A 14,776-nucleotide genomic window follows, 5' to 3' on the forward strand; every position below is an offset into this window, starting at 1 on the left:
CAACTGACGGGTGGCTTTGCAGGACAGAGGAAGAGTCAGACAAGGCAGTGGGGCCTGACCTCACTGTGGTCCCCCTCCAGGTTTCCCCATGGAGGAACCTGCCAGGCTCTGATGTTGGCCCCCAACAATGGCCCCAACAGGAAGCCTCCCACACCAACCCCAAGCCATCCTCTTGCTGGCTCCACCCCTCTCCCATGAGTTCCCCCTGCAGCTCCATTACAGATGACTCCTGATCCTACTCAGGGTCACGAGTGTCCTTCTCGCCCATCCTCAAGTTTGCCAGCTGCAACGGGGAGCTAGGAGCCGGCAGAGCACAGAGAAGAAGAGCAGATGGCCTGGGTTCACAGCCCAGCTCTGGTCTTGTGAGTTGGGCAACCTGCACATGGCTCTAAGTCTCTACCCCTCCCCATATTCACACCCTTTGCAATGTGACTTTGCACCTCTTTCCTTCAAGGATAGAACTGTTCCCCCATCTCTTGAACTGGGGCTGGCCTTGTAATTTATTTTGGCCAATAGAATACAAAGTGACAATATCCCAGAGCCAAGCATAGGCCTCAAGAAGCCTTGTGTGCATTCATTCTGGACCTGCCTCCAGCCTGGGAACAATCCAGAAAAGTCTGCTGGAAGATGTGGGACATAGTCTTGTTATCCCCAGCATCCAGCTGATCAGCCATCCTCCAGGCATGAGTGAGTTCAGTCAAGGCCCAAAAAAACCCCTTAGCCAAGCCCAACCTTCATCACTGACCCACAGATTCAAAAGCTAAATAGATGCTTGTTGTTTTGAGCCTCTGAGTTTTGGGGTGGTTGGTTATGCAGCAATAACTAACTGATACATATGCACAGTACAATGCTTGCTTTTAATTAAGGGCTCAGTGAAACAAGAGCTGCTGTGTAAAGACCAAGAGGCTAAAGCCAAAGAGATCACCCTGTATCTGTGTAGAGAGCACTCTCACTTCACATGGACATTAGGTGCCAGTTAAGTGTTGTTCCCACTGCAGACATGTGAGAACCGAGGCCCAGGAAGTTGTCTGAAGTCACACAGTAGTCAGCTGGTCTCCTGACTTACCCTAGCAGGCTGCACCTGAAGAGAGTAGGCCACTCAAAAAAGCCCACTTAGGAAGGGGTAGGAGGTGGAGTTGGGGATCCAATCTGACCTGGTAGGCCTGCTCTCTGAGGCATCTGTCCCTGCACCTGGGCCAGACCCCTCCCCGCTCCGCCCACCCCCCACCTCCATTATGTCAGCCACTATAGGCTCCTGCCTTGGCCAGAACACAAAATAAACATCCTCCAACCAATGAGAGATGAGCTTGTAGCTAGTTGGGTGGATGTGACTCTGAACAGGACCTGGGATCGTCTGTAAGAAGCCTAGGCTGACTGTAGGCTCTCTCAAGGCCAACTGAAGGGTAGAGGATGCACCAGGCAAGGGGGACCGCATGAGCAAGGATACAGAGGGAAATGCCAGGTTGGCATGGGACGCAAAACCAGAGTGGACATATCAGTCCTGCCCAGCCTAGTGTAGCAGCAGGTATCTCATAGAATGTCAGGGTGGCAAAGGGCTGGGTCTTCTGGTACCAAAGGAAAGGTGGTAGATGGGATGGGAGAATGGTGGTGAAAGAGTTAGGTCCAGAGTCCCAGATGAATGCAATCTAGTGGTGTGCTGATAAATATCTCACAACTGATTCTCGGGGGGAAAAAAAAACCTTGATTTCCGGTGTTTGCCAATTTCTGTGGTGTTAATATTTCCACCATGGCTTGTATCGAGTTACCAATGTGATGTCACTGAACTCAGAGTTGGGAAGGGATGTGCAAAATCAGCTTTTGCAAGTCAGCACAAGGTGACTCCACTAGTGTAGCCCTATCTAGGGTACAGACCTGCCAGGAAAACTCAGGCCAGCAGCACCATGAAAAGTTCAGCCGAGGCTGGGAGGATGTCCTGTGGACCTTGGTGTTCTTCAGCTCCAGGCAGGGCAGGCAGGCAGCATGGGCTATCGGCCACATGTACCTCTGGGGCTTCTCAGCCCATGAAGGCCCAGGTCAGATTAGCACCCATCAGCACCTACGAGGAGGACCTACCTACAGCCGAGAACACATGCCCTGGGCTCTCAGTGAGGCCATGAGTAGGATGCCCAGACACATGGTCTTGGTTAAGCTCGTATTCCTCCTTATCAGAGATTTCTGCCATCCAGCCTTGTCACACTTGGGTATAGGCAGAGGCATGGAAGCCAGGATAGAACACATAAAGATGCTAAAGCTCTGGGCTCTAACTCCCTACGTAATTCTGGGCAACTTTGAGTCTCAACTGTGCCACTATAAATGGAAGGGTTTACAAAGAGTGATTTTGGAGGCTTCTTCCCATGGTGCTACCTGACTGTAAGGACCTGAACAATGGTGAGGGATGGCCATGATGGATAAACTAGAGAAAAGGAAGGATGACGGCCCAGTGCCAGGCAGCAAACAAGGCACTGATCTGGGCACAGGACTATTTCAGATCAGCCTGTGGTTTTGCAGATAGCACTGTTACTTCACAATGCATGAAGCTTCCTGGTTTATTACATGTGTATGTGGACATTATCTGAGTTAATCCTGATAACAATCCTGCCAGTTAGATGTGATTGTTCTCACCATAGAGATGAGAAAGTATAGAGGCAAAACCACCTCAACGCTGGGTTGGCACAGAACACAGAACTACAGTGGACATATTGGACCTACGTAGCTCAGCACAGTAGTAGATGTGACAGCCAGTCCTATAGTACCTGCCACACTGGGGTATCAGGTCCTTTTTTTCTACCTTCTTCCCTAGCTGCTTCCAAACTTGCTAATGTGCCTGATCAGGGGTTCCTGGGAGGCCCTCTGGTCCCTGGAATTGAACCCGAACAACAGTTTTGGCCTCCTGGCTACACAGGGACAGCTCTGCCCTTTGTGGGATGTAGCTCTGGAGGGGGCCCACATTGGCTAAGGACCGGTCACGTTCATCAGCCACCCAGCTCTGTCTTCTTTTCAGAGAAGGCCCAGCCAGGACCACTCTCCAGCTTCAGCAGCCTTGCCAGTGCCAACAGTCCAGCTGTGCTGAGGCTAAACCTCACGTCTCTTCCGATCATAGAGGGTCGGCCGCCAAAGCTCGCTGGCAACCATCCATCTGTTCAAGGGGGTGAGACCAAAATAGACCTCCTCTTGGTCCTACTCTCAGATGGGGCTTTCTGAGTGGTTCCTTAAATGGAGGCAGGTGGGGCAGCCACCCCGTCTGACTCTGGGACTTGGAGCGGGGTGGGAAATCAATTCTCAGGAGGGATGAGAAGCAGGCCCCGACTCTAGGAAAATGCACATTTCCATGTGCTAAAAGCATCGTTGTGGGACATGACAGAGAGAGAGAGGCAGTTCCTATGGCCACAGAGGCCAAGTGAGTGGCCAGGCCAAGGCCAAGACCCGGCACGCAAAGGGTGAAGCTTTTAGGCGAGCAGCGGCCAGTGATCTCAGCTTCCCCCAGTCCTAATGCTCCTGAAAGGCTCTCTCCCACTCCCTGTAATTGGGCATCAGTAGTTAATGCAGTATTGACTGCATTACACGCTCCCGTGCCTCCCCTCACTAATGCCAATTGCATCACCTTGTACAGTCACCGGCTTGCTTAGCCAATAGCCGTTAAAAGCAATCCAAATCATGAATCATATGGGAAACTTTTAGCAAGACACTGCCATCCAAGGAGACAATTTACAGTTGAGTTAATCTGGGTACATTAGCGAGACATGGATTCCGGACGACAGACCAATTTATGTTGTTTCCCTGTCCCCCCACCCTGCCCCCCCCAATCCCGAGTTCTCCGCATGGGCAGATGAATGGAAGAGCAGGGAACAGACAGAAGCACCTGCTTTTTACCGTGAGCTTTGGGAGGGGGTTGGGGAAAGCAATCCTTACAGGCTCCCTGCCTCGCTGGGTTTGGGCAGGAAGGGGACATAGCTGTACATGCTGCTCAGATTTTGTGATACTTCGTTCCCCTGCATGAGATGGCTGCAGCCCAGGCCAGACTGGTGGGTGCAGATGGAGACCCTTCTCTTCAGGCACACGGCGGGTGCCAGGCCTGGTCCCCACCGTGCCAGCCTCACAAGGCCCTTACCAGCCCTCAGCAGAGAGCAGTGTCCACCGGGCTCCACCCTCCTGCCGATGGGTTGGGGTCTGCACTGTGGAACAGCATCAGGACCCACTCCCTCCCTGCCTTTCCTCCAGGGCCAGGGAGGTCCTGGCCACACTCTGCTGGGAGAGGCCCCTAGAACCCTCCGTGGTCCAGAGCATGACGGGATATTCTAGGAAATCCTGCCGGTCAGTAGCCAAGTGTAGCTGAGAGCCTGCTCCCATGGATCAACCAAGTCTGCTGTGGAGGTGGCGCTCACAGTGGTCATTAACAATTGAAGATGCACTGTCTGGTCCTCCTCAGCCCAGTTCCACTCTCCTTAGGTGTTTTTAACTTATTAAAAATGCCCTAGGAATTAAGTCTGGCGTTTAGTTCCAATGCCTGCCTGCTGTTTCCTGCAGCCGCCCCGGCCCTCCTGCTTACAGAGGGAGCTTACACCCAGACCTGCCCTTCTGCAGCACACACGTGGGGCCACCCCTTGGGGGTGACTTCAGCACGCTTTCCTGCCCATTCCTTCACAACCTGAGGCTCTCCCTCTTTCTGGGGCTGCCTGGACCCTCTGCTGCCTACCCCTGCTCTAGGGCCATTTCTCCAACAGCCTGAGAGCTAATCTGACTCTTCAGGGTTCAGGGCTATAGCTCCCCTTGGACCACAAACCTCCCCGGAAAGCCCACTGCCTGGTGCCAGTCCAAGCACAGGTGCCAGGGGGAGAAGGGCGCTTTCTCCAGGAAAGTTGGAGCTGGGCTCCCTTTGCTGACAGGCAGGCCCCACAGCATGGAGAAAGGCAGGACCCTGAGTTCCAGTAAAGTGGAGCTGGCTAGGCCAAGAGCAAGCATCCAAATGAAAGCAATTAATCTTGAAACCCGAAGTTTAACCGTTTGCAAAACAGATCTTTCCTCTCTGTGGTGGCCCTTCACTGCTCGACCTAATGGATTACTTTATTAATAATGCACTGTGCTTAAAAGCAAAAAAAAAAAAAAAATTTTTTTTTCTGACGATTCAATACTTCAGAAAGTCTCTTAAACCCGTTGCTACGGCAAAGCGATTGATATTTTATTATCTTTCAGAAGTGCAACATGAAAGCCCTGCAACCCAGCAGAGCAGGAGCTTTGGTCCTCGGCAGCTGGCGGACCTGACTTCAACCAGAGGAGCCCGGGCCTCTTCCCACAAGATGCTGTCAGGTGGAGAAAAGGCGTTGGGGGTGGTTAATAGGAGCCTGAGTTCCCCGCTGCAGCCAGACAAAGGGTGCAGTTCACAGCCGGGAGGAACACACTCCTCAGGGGCCCTGGAGACCAGTGCTGCCACCCATCCCAGACAGCCACCTGCTGGGAGAGCATTAAGTGTGAGGAAGGAATTAGGCAGCAGGTTTGGGCGGGGTGAGGATGTGAATGGGTCTAGAACCTTTCTCCCTCCACCCAGCTGAAGGTACCACCTTCAAGATTTCCTGGAACCAGGAGATGCTAGACTCCTACAGGGAATGGAGGGTGGATTTATGAGCAAAAAGGCTGCTTTTGAAAGACAGATCTAGGCTGAGCAGGACATGAATCAAATGACTCCTCAGGACTTAAGCCAGTCTTCTTCCTTGTGCTGTGAGGGGTCCCAGAGCGCAGTGATCTCAGCACTACTGGGCACCACATCGTTAAGACTGGACAGGGTGGGGGACCTTAGGGCAGAGTCAGCTCTTCTCTACAGGTCTGAGGCACACTAAGGGAAACACATATACCAGGGGGGCAGGCAGGAGGCTGGCTGAAATGACCTCCAGAGAACCATTTCCATTTGGGGCTCATCTAGAAACCTTTAGTACATAGAGCGGAGGCATTCTGGGGTGCCAGCACAGGGTACAGGACCTGAGGTGCTGGTGGTGGTATTATCTTGTCAGCTGGAGGCCAGTCTTCCTGCCTGAGGCCACCTGTGTACAGGGCCCGGGTCTTCTGGATTTCTGGCTTGGGCCTAGGGAGTCAATGCCAAACAATCTGGGCTGAAGACATACCCCAATTTCCAAATGCTCCCCATGGTGGGAGTACCTCCAAACACCAAGGAAGGACCTGGCGGCACTGGCTCCTCCCTTTACCAAGAGGAAAAGTCTGGACTCGAGATGGGCATGACTGATCCAAGATAACACCGGGAGTCAATGAGAACGGAGCTAAAGCAAAGACTCCTTCCTCCTTGCCTGGTCTCACCCCAGACCTCTTCTCCTTTCCCATCTGTACACACCTGCACCAGCCCAGCCCTCCAATGGCCCACCTGGGGCTCCAGGGGAGGGACCCATAAAGAACAGCACACAGGAAGTGGATGTCTCACCCTAGCCAAACCCTGGCAAACAGATTCTTTTGGCCAGAGCATTTAGTCCTCCTCCCCCCTCTCTTTCTACACACATGCCCAGAAATGGGCTGACCTGTCACAGTGCTCCCCCGCGTGCCACTCCTGGGACAGATATTTTAAATGGCCCTTCCTGCCTGAGGCCTCAGTGGGTGGGAAGGGAGGCCAGGGGCATCGGCACACAGCGGCAGCAAAGCGAACATCCTGTGTGACCCTACATCACTTAACTTCAGACTTCCACCAAGTGACCACGTCAGGAACACCACCGACCTGGAGGGCAGAGGGCACAGACCTCCACACTCACTGGGAGACGTCAGCTGATGTCACTCTAAGAGGACTCCCACTGACTCACAGAAAACCGCTCTTCTCAGGTCCTCACCAGCAGTACAATGCAGATGGGGCCTGGGTGCTAACAATTACATTCATGTCTCCCAACAACACTAACCCACCAGGTAACCCTCACCTCCAGGGCAGGAGGGCCTCGGCCAGGGCCAGGGAAGGGCCACTCTCTCGACCAAGAGGGCTGCCCCTGGGTCACAGGACACCCACTGGTTTTACCCTCATGGGGGCTGGGTTCTCCGACCTGCGCTGCACATACCAGGACAATTACTGCAGAACAGTCGCAGTCAGGAAGGCTTTGGGTGTGTGAGACCACCTGCTAGTGGCTTCTAGCCACCACGGGCCCCTCTATTCTGACCTCTCAGGCGCAGTGAAGCTCTTGATCAGGGTAGGTCCTGGTGGCCCCGGCACGCATGCTACTGGCCAGGAGTGGGACACTTTCTTTCTCTGGGCCAAACTCCTGCCTCCGAGCTCAAGAGCCGCCAGGGAGACGGTGGGCAGCTCAGGAGGCGTCCCTTTATCTCACCGAGTTTTCGGGCAGCCGTGTCCCCAGTGGTCCGGCCGGCTTTCCCCCTGGCCTGCCGGGCACCCCGGTGGCCACCTTCTTTCTGCGCGCCAGCCGGCCGCAAGCTCTGGAGTCCGATTTCCCGAAGCCACTGATTTGCTCGGCGCTCAGCGCCTCTCGGGTTACGCGTGCGGCGCGAGGGTGATGGCTGCGGTGAGACGAGCAGCCGCAAAGACGAAACGCTCTACGCGAACCGCTGCTGCGCCGAGATCGGAGGGCAGCCGGAGCCTCCACGCGGCCCCGCAGAGCATCACACTGCCAGAGCATAGCTCGCCCGCCCGCGGTCCGTTCCGGCCTGGCCCGGCCCCGGGGGCGCGCAGCCCAGAGCTCCCTTGCCTCCCCAGTCCCCAGACCCCTGGGGACCGCCCGCCCCGCCAGCGCAGCACAGCCCGGCGTGTGCGCGCCCGTGTCCCGGCGTGTGTGTCCCCGCGCGCCGCGGCGGGGGTGCAGGGGCGCGGGGAGTCGGGACCCCCGCCCGCCACCTACCGTCCTCCTTGTCCAGCACCATCATCTCGGGCGCTCCGTGTCCAGCCGCAGTTCGACTCGGCCGGGAGAAGGGCGCCGACTCCGGGCGCGCTTCGGCGGGGCGGCCGGTCCTCGGGCAGCGAGCGGACTCTAATTACCCGCTTGTCCGGCTCTTAACCTAGATTGCACTCAGCTAGAATTACATTCAGGAGTGAAGCACTTCGCAGATACAAAAGCAGTCTCACCTACTTTTGTGCCTCAGAATTGCAAGGAACTACGAACTGCAATTTGGAGAGGGAGAGGGAGAGGGAGAGAGAAGGGGGAAGAGAGGATCAGAGCCGTTTCTTTGATTCTCACCTTCTAAATGGCTCAATTTGCCCAGTATAATCTGTCTTAATGTAATTGCATTTGATAGCTCATAACCCTGGCTCTGGCAACGACACAGCTTTCAGCCTCATAAAGTGTTTTCCCCTCGGATTTAATCTGAATCTCAATCTAAAATTATATTCAAAGAGATGGGGGAATCTCGGCGGCCGTCTCCCGCTGCCTTTCTCCCTCAATGTATGAGGTTTGCACTCCTGCTACTGAATAAATGCACACATTTCCCGAGGCCCCCCTCCCTCCCGACTTAATGGGGAGTGGAGACGCGCGGCTGCCCGGCTCCGCAGCGCCACCTGGAGGCCTCTAGGACTCAACTCGGCGCGTGGCTCTGCTCAGGACCCTGGGTCCTCATTCCCAATCACTATCTGGTAGACCACTCGTCTGTCGGTCCCCTCAGCCTTGATTTTGGCCCCCTCCCAAGGGGCACTCTTTTTCTGACTATGTACCCTCCCTTCCTACCTCCTCTCTCCGGGGTTCCTGGTTGCTTCCTGGATTGTTTGGCGAAGTTAACCCTCTGCAGGGCACAGATTTTCCCACTATTGAGTCTTTCATCACCATCCTTACCCTAGCAGCCCCTCGGAAGAGCATCCTGATTTCACAGAGAATGAGATCCTGTCTCAGCTTCTATCTGAGCAACCACAGCATGGCCTTGAAGGTTATTATTTTCATTCCACACTATTTACTGAGCACATATTATGCACCAAGCTCTATTCTAAGGCATTGGGGATACAGCAGTGAAAACAGATTCCTACTATTACAGTTGATGATTCTTGCTAAGTAACGCAGGAGGCAGGAAGGGATGCAGTGTTCATCTCCTCTCCTTCTGAACCCTGCTTCCCTCTGTGCACCCTGGGGCTGGTGCCCAGGCTGCCTTCTCCAGGAAGACCACTCTTCAGTATTAAGGGCTTTTTTCCCCCCTCTTGACAGTACAGAGTTCCAGGATGTGATAGAAATCTAAACAGCTCTTCTCCAGACACAGGTGCCAGATGTTCACCCCTGCAGTCACTTCTAAGGATTAGATCCAGGCAAGGAGAAGGAAGCTGGAGTCCTTGGAGGGGCAAAGGGCCACCACGACTTCATCTTGTCTCTGCCTATTACCAATAGGGGACATTTGCAAGTCATTTTCTCTCCCTAGGGCCTCAGTTTCCCTGTCTGTGAAGCGGAAGACCTCCAAATTTGCTGTGGGGATCAGATGAGACAATGCATATGAATGTGCTTTGTAAACTGTGGCACCCCGGACAATGGGGGGGGGGGCAGTGGGTACAAAAGAGATTTGAAGGCCAGGTCATGCCCCTTAAGCCCTAGGGGGCCCCAATGTGGGGTGCTTGATGGGAGGGGGAAGGGGAGAGGGGCTGGTGCTGAAGCCCACCCTCCTCTACCCTAGGCAGGAAAGTCAAGCTTTGAGAAAACAGAAGAGAGGCTGCTTCTAATGAGATGCTTCATCCGCAGCTCAGAGAGTTTCGCTTTCCCCTTCATCTTGAATACTTAATCCTAATAGTCCTTGAGTATATTTGATGTTAAATATATCATTTTGCTCAGACTCACCATCCCTCAGGACTGCGAGCTTGATCTCTCCCCTGCCACTGCAGCTCAACTGTACCCTGAGGGTCTGAAGGAGGCTTTGGCACTGCTGCCGCCGGCACATTTAGTGCCAGCCCCTCACCCCAGCCTGAGCTGGGGGCCTGACAGTGCAGCAAGCACTGGACCCGGCAGGCTGGCAAGGGGGAGCTTCTTTCTGTAGACACCTCTGTGCTACCTGGAGGTGTTCACTCTACAAGGGCTGTGGCCTTACTCCTGGCCTCGGGGACTGCTGCTCCTCACTCTCAGGGTCTGGCCCTGACCCACAAACCCGACCTTGATTAGTTGGGGCCACTTTCTCACTCTCGGGTGTTGTGCTTGGGACTCTGTCCCAACATTAGCTCTCCCCAGCTCCCAAGGTGCCCAGTTAGCAGCCACACAGTTAGCAGCAGCTCTTTTGGGAGTCAGGGGCCTTGCAGCCCAACCCAGGGACTGGAGCAGGCCTGGGTTACAGAACAATGGCCTGTAGAAGAGGCTGGGGTGTGAGCAGGGAGTTGGTGCTGTGGGTGAAGGGCTAGCTGCCTTTGCCCACAGGCAGCTTCCTCTGTAGCCCCAGTGACCAGCACTGAGCTGCCACACTCATCTGGAGAAGGGCCTCCACAGAGGCCTTCTGGTGGACAGGGCTACCCAGCAACCTTTGGACGCTTTGGGTGACCTGAGCTCCCACCCAGGAAGGGGCCTGCTGGGCTGACAAATCCAGGCAGGAGCCTGGCTCCTCCAGCAGCCTCCCTCTCAGCTTATGGGTAATTGTTGGGCAGGGAGGTAACTCCTGTGCCTATGCTCACTCCCACCCAAGCTGCCTTCAAGTCCAGGGGCACACCCACAACACTGAGGTGGGATTCTCATGTCTCCTGGGGCTGGGGGGTGGTGGTGGGGGGTATCTGCACCTGACACATTCCACAGGTGATGAGCATGTACTCGCACTGTGATACTGCCAAGAGTGCTCCAAAATGCCCTTGAAATGCCTCTAGGGACAGCAGACGGAGGCCAGCTTTTCAACCCCCTAGGTTACAGTGAGCAGAAAGGAGGTAAGCCTGGCTGCTTTACAAAGTTTTGGGCAGGTCCTAGCAGTTTGTCATTGCATCTGGCAGTAAAGTCCTGATGAAGGATTCCTGCACTGGGGTTGTGGGGGAGGGGGCTGAAGACTTGATGCCCCCGGGGGCCCAGCAGACCAGATATTCCAGAACTCCTCAGCGGGGCTTGACACATGTGCCTTGGCCTGAGGGCCTGCTTCCAGCTCCAAGCTGGAGTTACAAGCTGGCCTCACAGGTGACACTCAAATGGGGTATCCGGAGTGACAAAGGCCTGTTCCCAGTGGCCGCCACAGAGTGGGACAGAGTGAATCTACAGACTTTGCGTACAATCAGGATGCCTGCTGGCCAAGTTCAGGTGCCCCGTCCTGCCCAGCCCCCTACTCCCACAAAGCAGCCCATGTATAGGGATTTGCAACAAACTAGAGTGGCAAAGCACACAGTTGGCAAACTTTTCCTCTTTCGGTTTCTGGAAGCCCAGGACAGCCCTTCTAGGAAGCTGCCGTTATAACTTGTTAGGTTTTGTGAGGGCCTATGCAGAATCTGCCCTCCAGAAAACAAGTCTCCCCGCCCCTTCAATGAAGGCCAACCCACCCCTGCACAACAGCCCAGAGAAGGTTGTGGATATAGGCTGTCGACCAGATGTCCTAGTTTGCCCTAGTTCTCTGGACTGAGGGGCTTCCAGGACCTGGGATTGTCAGTGATAAAACAGGGATGGTCCTGGGCAAACCGGGACAGTTGATCACCCTATTGGGAGGTAGCAGGGTGGGACAAGGGACTAGCGGAGCCAGAGAGAAAGGCCAGGCACCCAGACCCCTCCCTGCAGACCAGTAGCTGCCTCCCAACCCCCAACTTCCCAGCCTCCTGCCTCAGGGCTTCATTTCCCGGGCACCGGAGAACTGCCCTAGCAACTGTGGATGCTCCATGGACCAGCAGAGCTGTGAGATCTGCTGAGAGACTGGCAGTTACGATGGGAAGGGTGCAAGCTGGACCCAGGGGTGCTTAGATTTTGCGAGAGTGAAGCTTCCTTATGCAACTAGGGTTGGGGTGGGTGGGTTAAGGGTCTTTAAGAAAAAGAATAGGAGATTTACTAAACAAAATTACAACGGAAGGGCTCTGAAGCTTAAAAACTCATTCCTTCAAGGTGAATCCGCCTCTGCTATCTTGGATATACAGCCCATCCACATGCCCTAATCAGCAGTGCACCTCCCAGCACTCTGGGCTCGGGGAACTGACCGGCGAGAGTCCTCCCCAGCTCGGCCAGGTGTGAAGCCACGTCACCCATCTCGCAGCTCTGAAGTTCCAGACCTGAGGAACCCCAGGGTGCTGGTTGGACGGCACCCTCACCCCGGGGTTCTCTGGGCATCCTCCTGGGGGAGCCTTTCCGAAGCGGTGCAGAAGCGGGAACATGCAGATAACCAGTGGGGAGGCAGAGAGACTGGGGTCAGTGGGCACTGCGGGGAAGCCCACGGCGCGGATCGGAAAGGCGCTCCTTTGCCCGCGAGGCGGCAAGAGCCACTGAGAAAGTTCCCTGCCCGAGAATGCAGGGCTGCCGGGCTTGGCTGGCCCGTGTGACTTCCTAATCCGGCTGAGGAGCCTCGGGCTGAGCCCGGCACTTCGACACGCACCCGCGCGCACCTCCACCGCCGGGCTTCCGGGGAGCCGGCCAAAGGCGGCCAGGGCCGGGCGCGGGGGACGCTGCCGCCGCCCTCGCCCTGCGCCCCGCCGGTCCCCGGGCACCTACCGTCCTCTTGGTCCAACACCATGGTCCCCGGCGGCTCCAGCCCGGCCCGGGCCGAGGACGCGGAGGGGCGGGCGGCTCGGACTCCGCCGTCGCCCGTCTGCTTTGCTCCCGCCGGCCCCGCGCGGGCTCCGCGCCCGCCGAGCGCGGCCGCTGACTGGGTCGGATCGACCCGCGCCCGGAGCTGAGCCCCACCGGCGAGGAGCTCCCGTGGGCGGGCGGGCCGGCCAGACCCGGGGGCGGGGCGGGACGGGGCGGGGCTGGGGCGGGGCTGGGGCTGGGGCTGGGGCTGGGTCGAGTCCGCCCGGCCTCGAAGGCCGAGCCGAGCCGGCAGCCGCTGCCCGGGCCGGGCCCGAGCCGCCGGAGCCGCCGCCGCCGCCGCAGCCCCCGCGCGCTCTTCTCTCCGCGCGGCCCGCGCTCGCTCAGCCGAGTGAAGAAGCCTGCGTTTCCCAGGGCCCCTCAGATTCCCCTGTTAATTAAATCAATTCATTATGTTCAGATCTGATTAGCGGCCCTTCCCCCCCTTTGAATCAATTATTCAATACACAAACATAATTGCTTGGGCCAGAGGTGCCCGCCATTAGCTTATTTAACTCCAAGGACACTAATTACCCGCAGGGCACGGGAACTTTTCTCATTAATTCTGACAAAACACAAAAGCACAGCCAGAGTGTGTGCGTGTGAGGGACTGTGTGTGTGTGTGTGTGTGTGTGTGTGTGTGTGTGTGTGTGTGTGACCACATGCCGGAGTGAGGGCTGTGTGGGGTAGTGAGACACCGTGGGAGCTTCAGCTTCAGCTCGGACTTCGGGGAGGCGGAGTGTGTGCGATTTCGGGTGGGAGTGTGTGGGCTGTCGTTTTGAGTCTGTGACCCTGTCCTTGCGAGTGTGGGACTCCCCATGTGTGACTGTGAGTGCATCGGGGTGAATGCGGCTCTGGGGCTGCGGACCGTGGGCCAGTGTTCGAGGCCCAGCACGGGAATGTGTGAGCTTGCTTCTGTGTGTGGCTGTGAGTGTGACTCCGTGGCTACTGTGGCCGGCGCCCCATCCCCTTTCATTTTGTCTAATTTTTTGGCCATTGCACTCTGCAGGCTCAAACCCACAAGGGCAAGGGCAGACCATAGAAAAGATGAATCAGGAGGCGGTTGGGGTCTGTGGAGGCAGGCTGAGAAAATGTCCTCCTCACCCCATCACGGCCTGGAGGATGCTCCCCTTCCCCCCAGTTATAAACTCCAGGTTCCCATCATCCCCTTCTCTTGCCCTCTCATTGCACATCCTTATATCCACCCCCCCCGCCCCCCATTCTCTAGGTTTTATCCCAAAGCCCTCCCCAGCCGCAGCTTGCCTCCTCCCATTTCCACAAGTGTCTGATATCTAGGTGCACCCCCCACTCCCACTCCACAAACCCTAGTTCTTTGCCTCCTGTTTGTAAGGCTAAACGGAGGGTGTGCCTATGGTTGACCAACTTCTCCACATTTTACCTCCCAGGAAATCTCTATTGAGAGAAAGCCAGTGAGAGAGCCCACAGAGGCAGGGACACAGAGGGTAATTGATTCCCCCAAATTAGGTTTCTGCTTTCTAAAGACCAGTATTGTTCCTGTTCTCAATGTGCACAGAGGTATTGAAGATTTCCTTTTTGTTTCCTCGGGCAATGAATGAGCTTAATCCATTTGGCTTTATAAATCAGGAAACTAATATTCGCTCCTTCCATAGCAGCTTTTTAAAAAATTTAATTGGTGGAGGAGGCACAGTTTGTCACCCTTATGCTGTCTCCCAAGCCCCCACTTATCAAAACACATTCTGATTGAGGGGTGGAGAGAGAGCTAGGGGAGGGGAAGGGAGGGCTCATCCTGACTCCTCCTGCCCTCCTCCATCCTTGCACATTGACCCACATAGTTCGTATGGGGCAAAGTTTGTGAAATGAGTGAATTAATTATATTCAATTCAGTGAAGAAAAGGGAGCTGTTCAGAGGTGCTCTTCAGAATGACCTCCCAAGTCTGCTGCTCTCATCTTCCACAAGCACCAGACATAGCCATGCAGTGACCGAGTTTGGAAAATCATCCTCACCATCCAGCACAAGCTGCTAGAGTCATCTTCCTGGTGCTAAGACCTGACCCTACTACTCTCCTGCTCAGAAAGTTTCTGTGGTTCCCCTTTGTCCACAAGACCAAGCCCTAACTGCTTATCAGATCATCTTAGGCCCTTCACCAGATCTGGGGAAGCCTTTGTAACCACCA

At 55.6% G+C, this 14,776-nt stretch overlaps 1 protein-coding gene across 4 annotated transcripts in view; it reads right to left on the reverse strand.

Annotated features, from left to right (window-relative positions):
- LMO1 (LIM domain only 1) overlaps positions 1-12,881 on the reverse strand; it is a 41,360-nt gene extending 28,479 nt beyond the window's left edge. Inside the window, exons 1-2 of one of the 4 annotated variants that reach the window (XM_070472863.1) lie at positions 12,546-12,881; positions 7,833-8,092 (exon numbers count right to left, since the gene is read on the reverse strand). In XM_070472863.1, the coding sequence (XP_070328964.1) occupies positions 7,833-7,857 (25 nt within the window). In that variant the 5' untranslated portion in view covers positions 7,858-8,092; positions 12,546-12,881. Of the gene's footprint in view, positions 1-7,307; positions 7,500-7,832; positions 8,396-12,545 lie in introns of those variants that run through there. The other 3 variants (XM_070472864.1, XM_020870829.2, XM_070472865.1) reach the window with 3 other exon arrangements.
- Positions 12,882-14,776: the final 1,895 nt, after the last annotated feature.

This window comes from Odocoileus virginianus, chromosome 10 (assembly GCF_023699985.2).
Source record: "Odocoileus virginianus isolate 20LAN1187 ecotype Illinois chromosome 10, Ovbor_1.2, whole genome shotgun sequence".
Taxonomy (NCBI): Eukaryota; Metazoa; Chordata; class Mammalia; order Artiodactyla; family Cervidae; genus Odocoileus; species Odocoileus virginianus.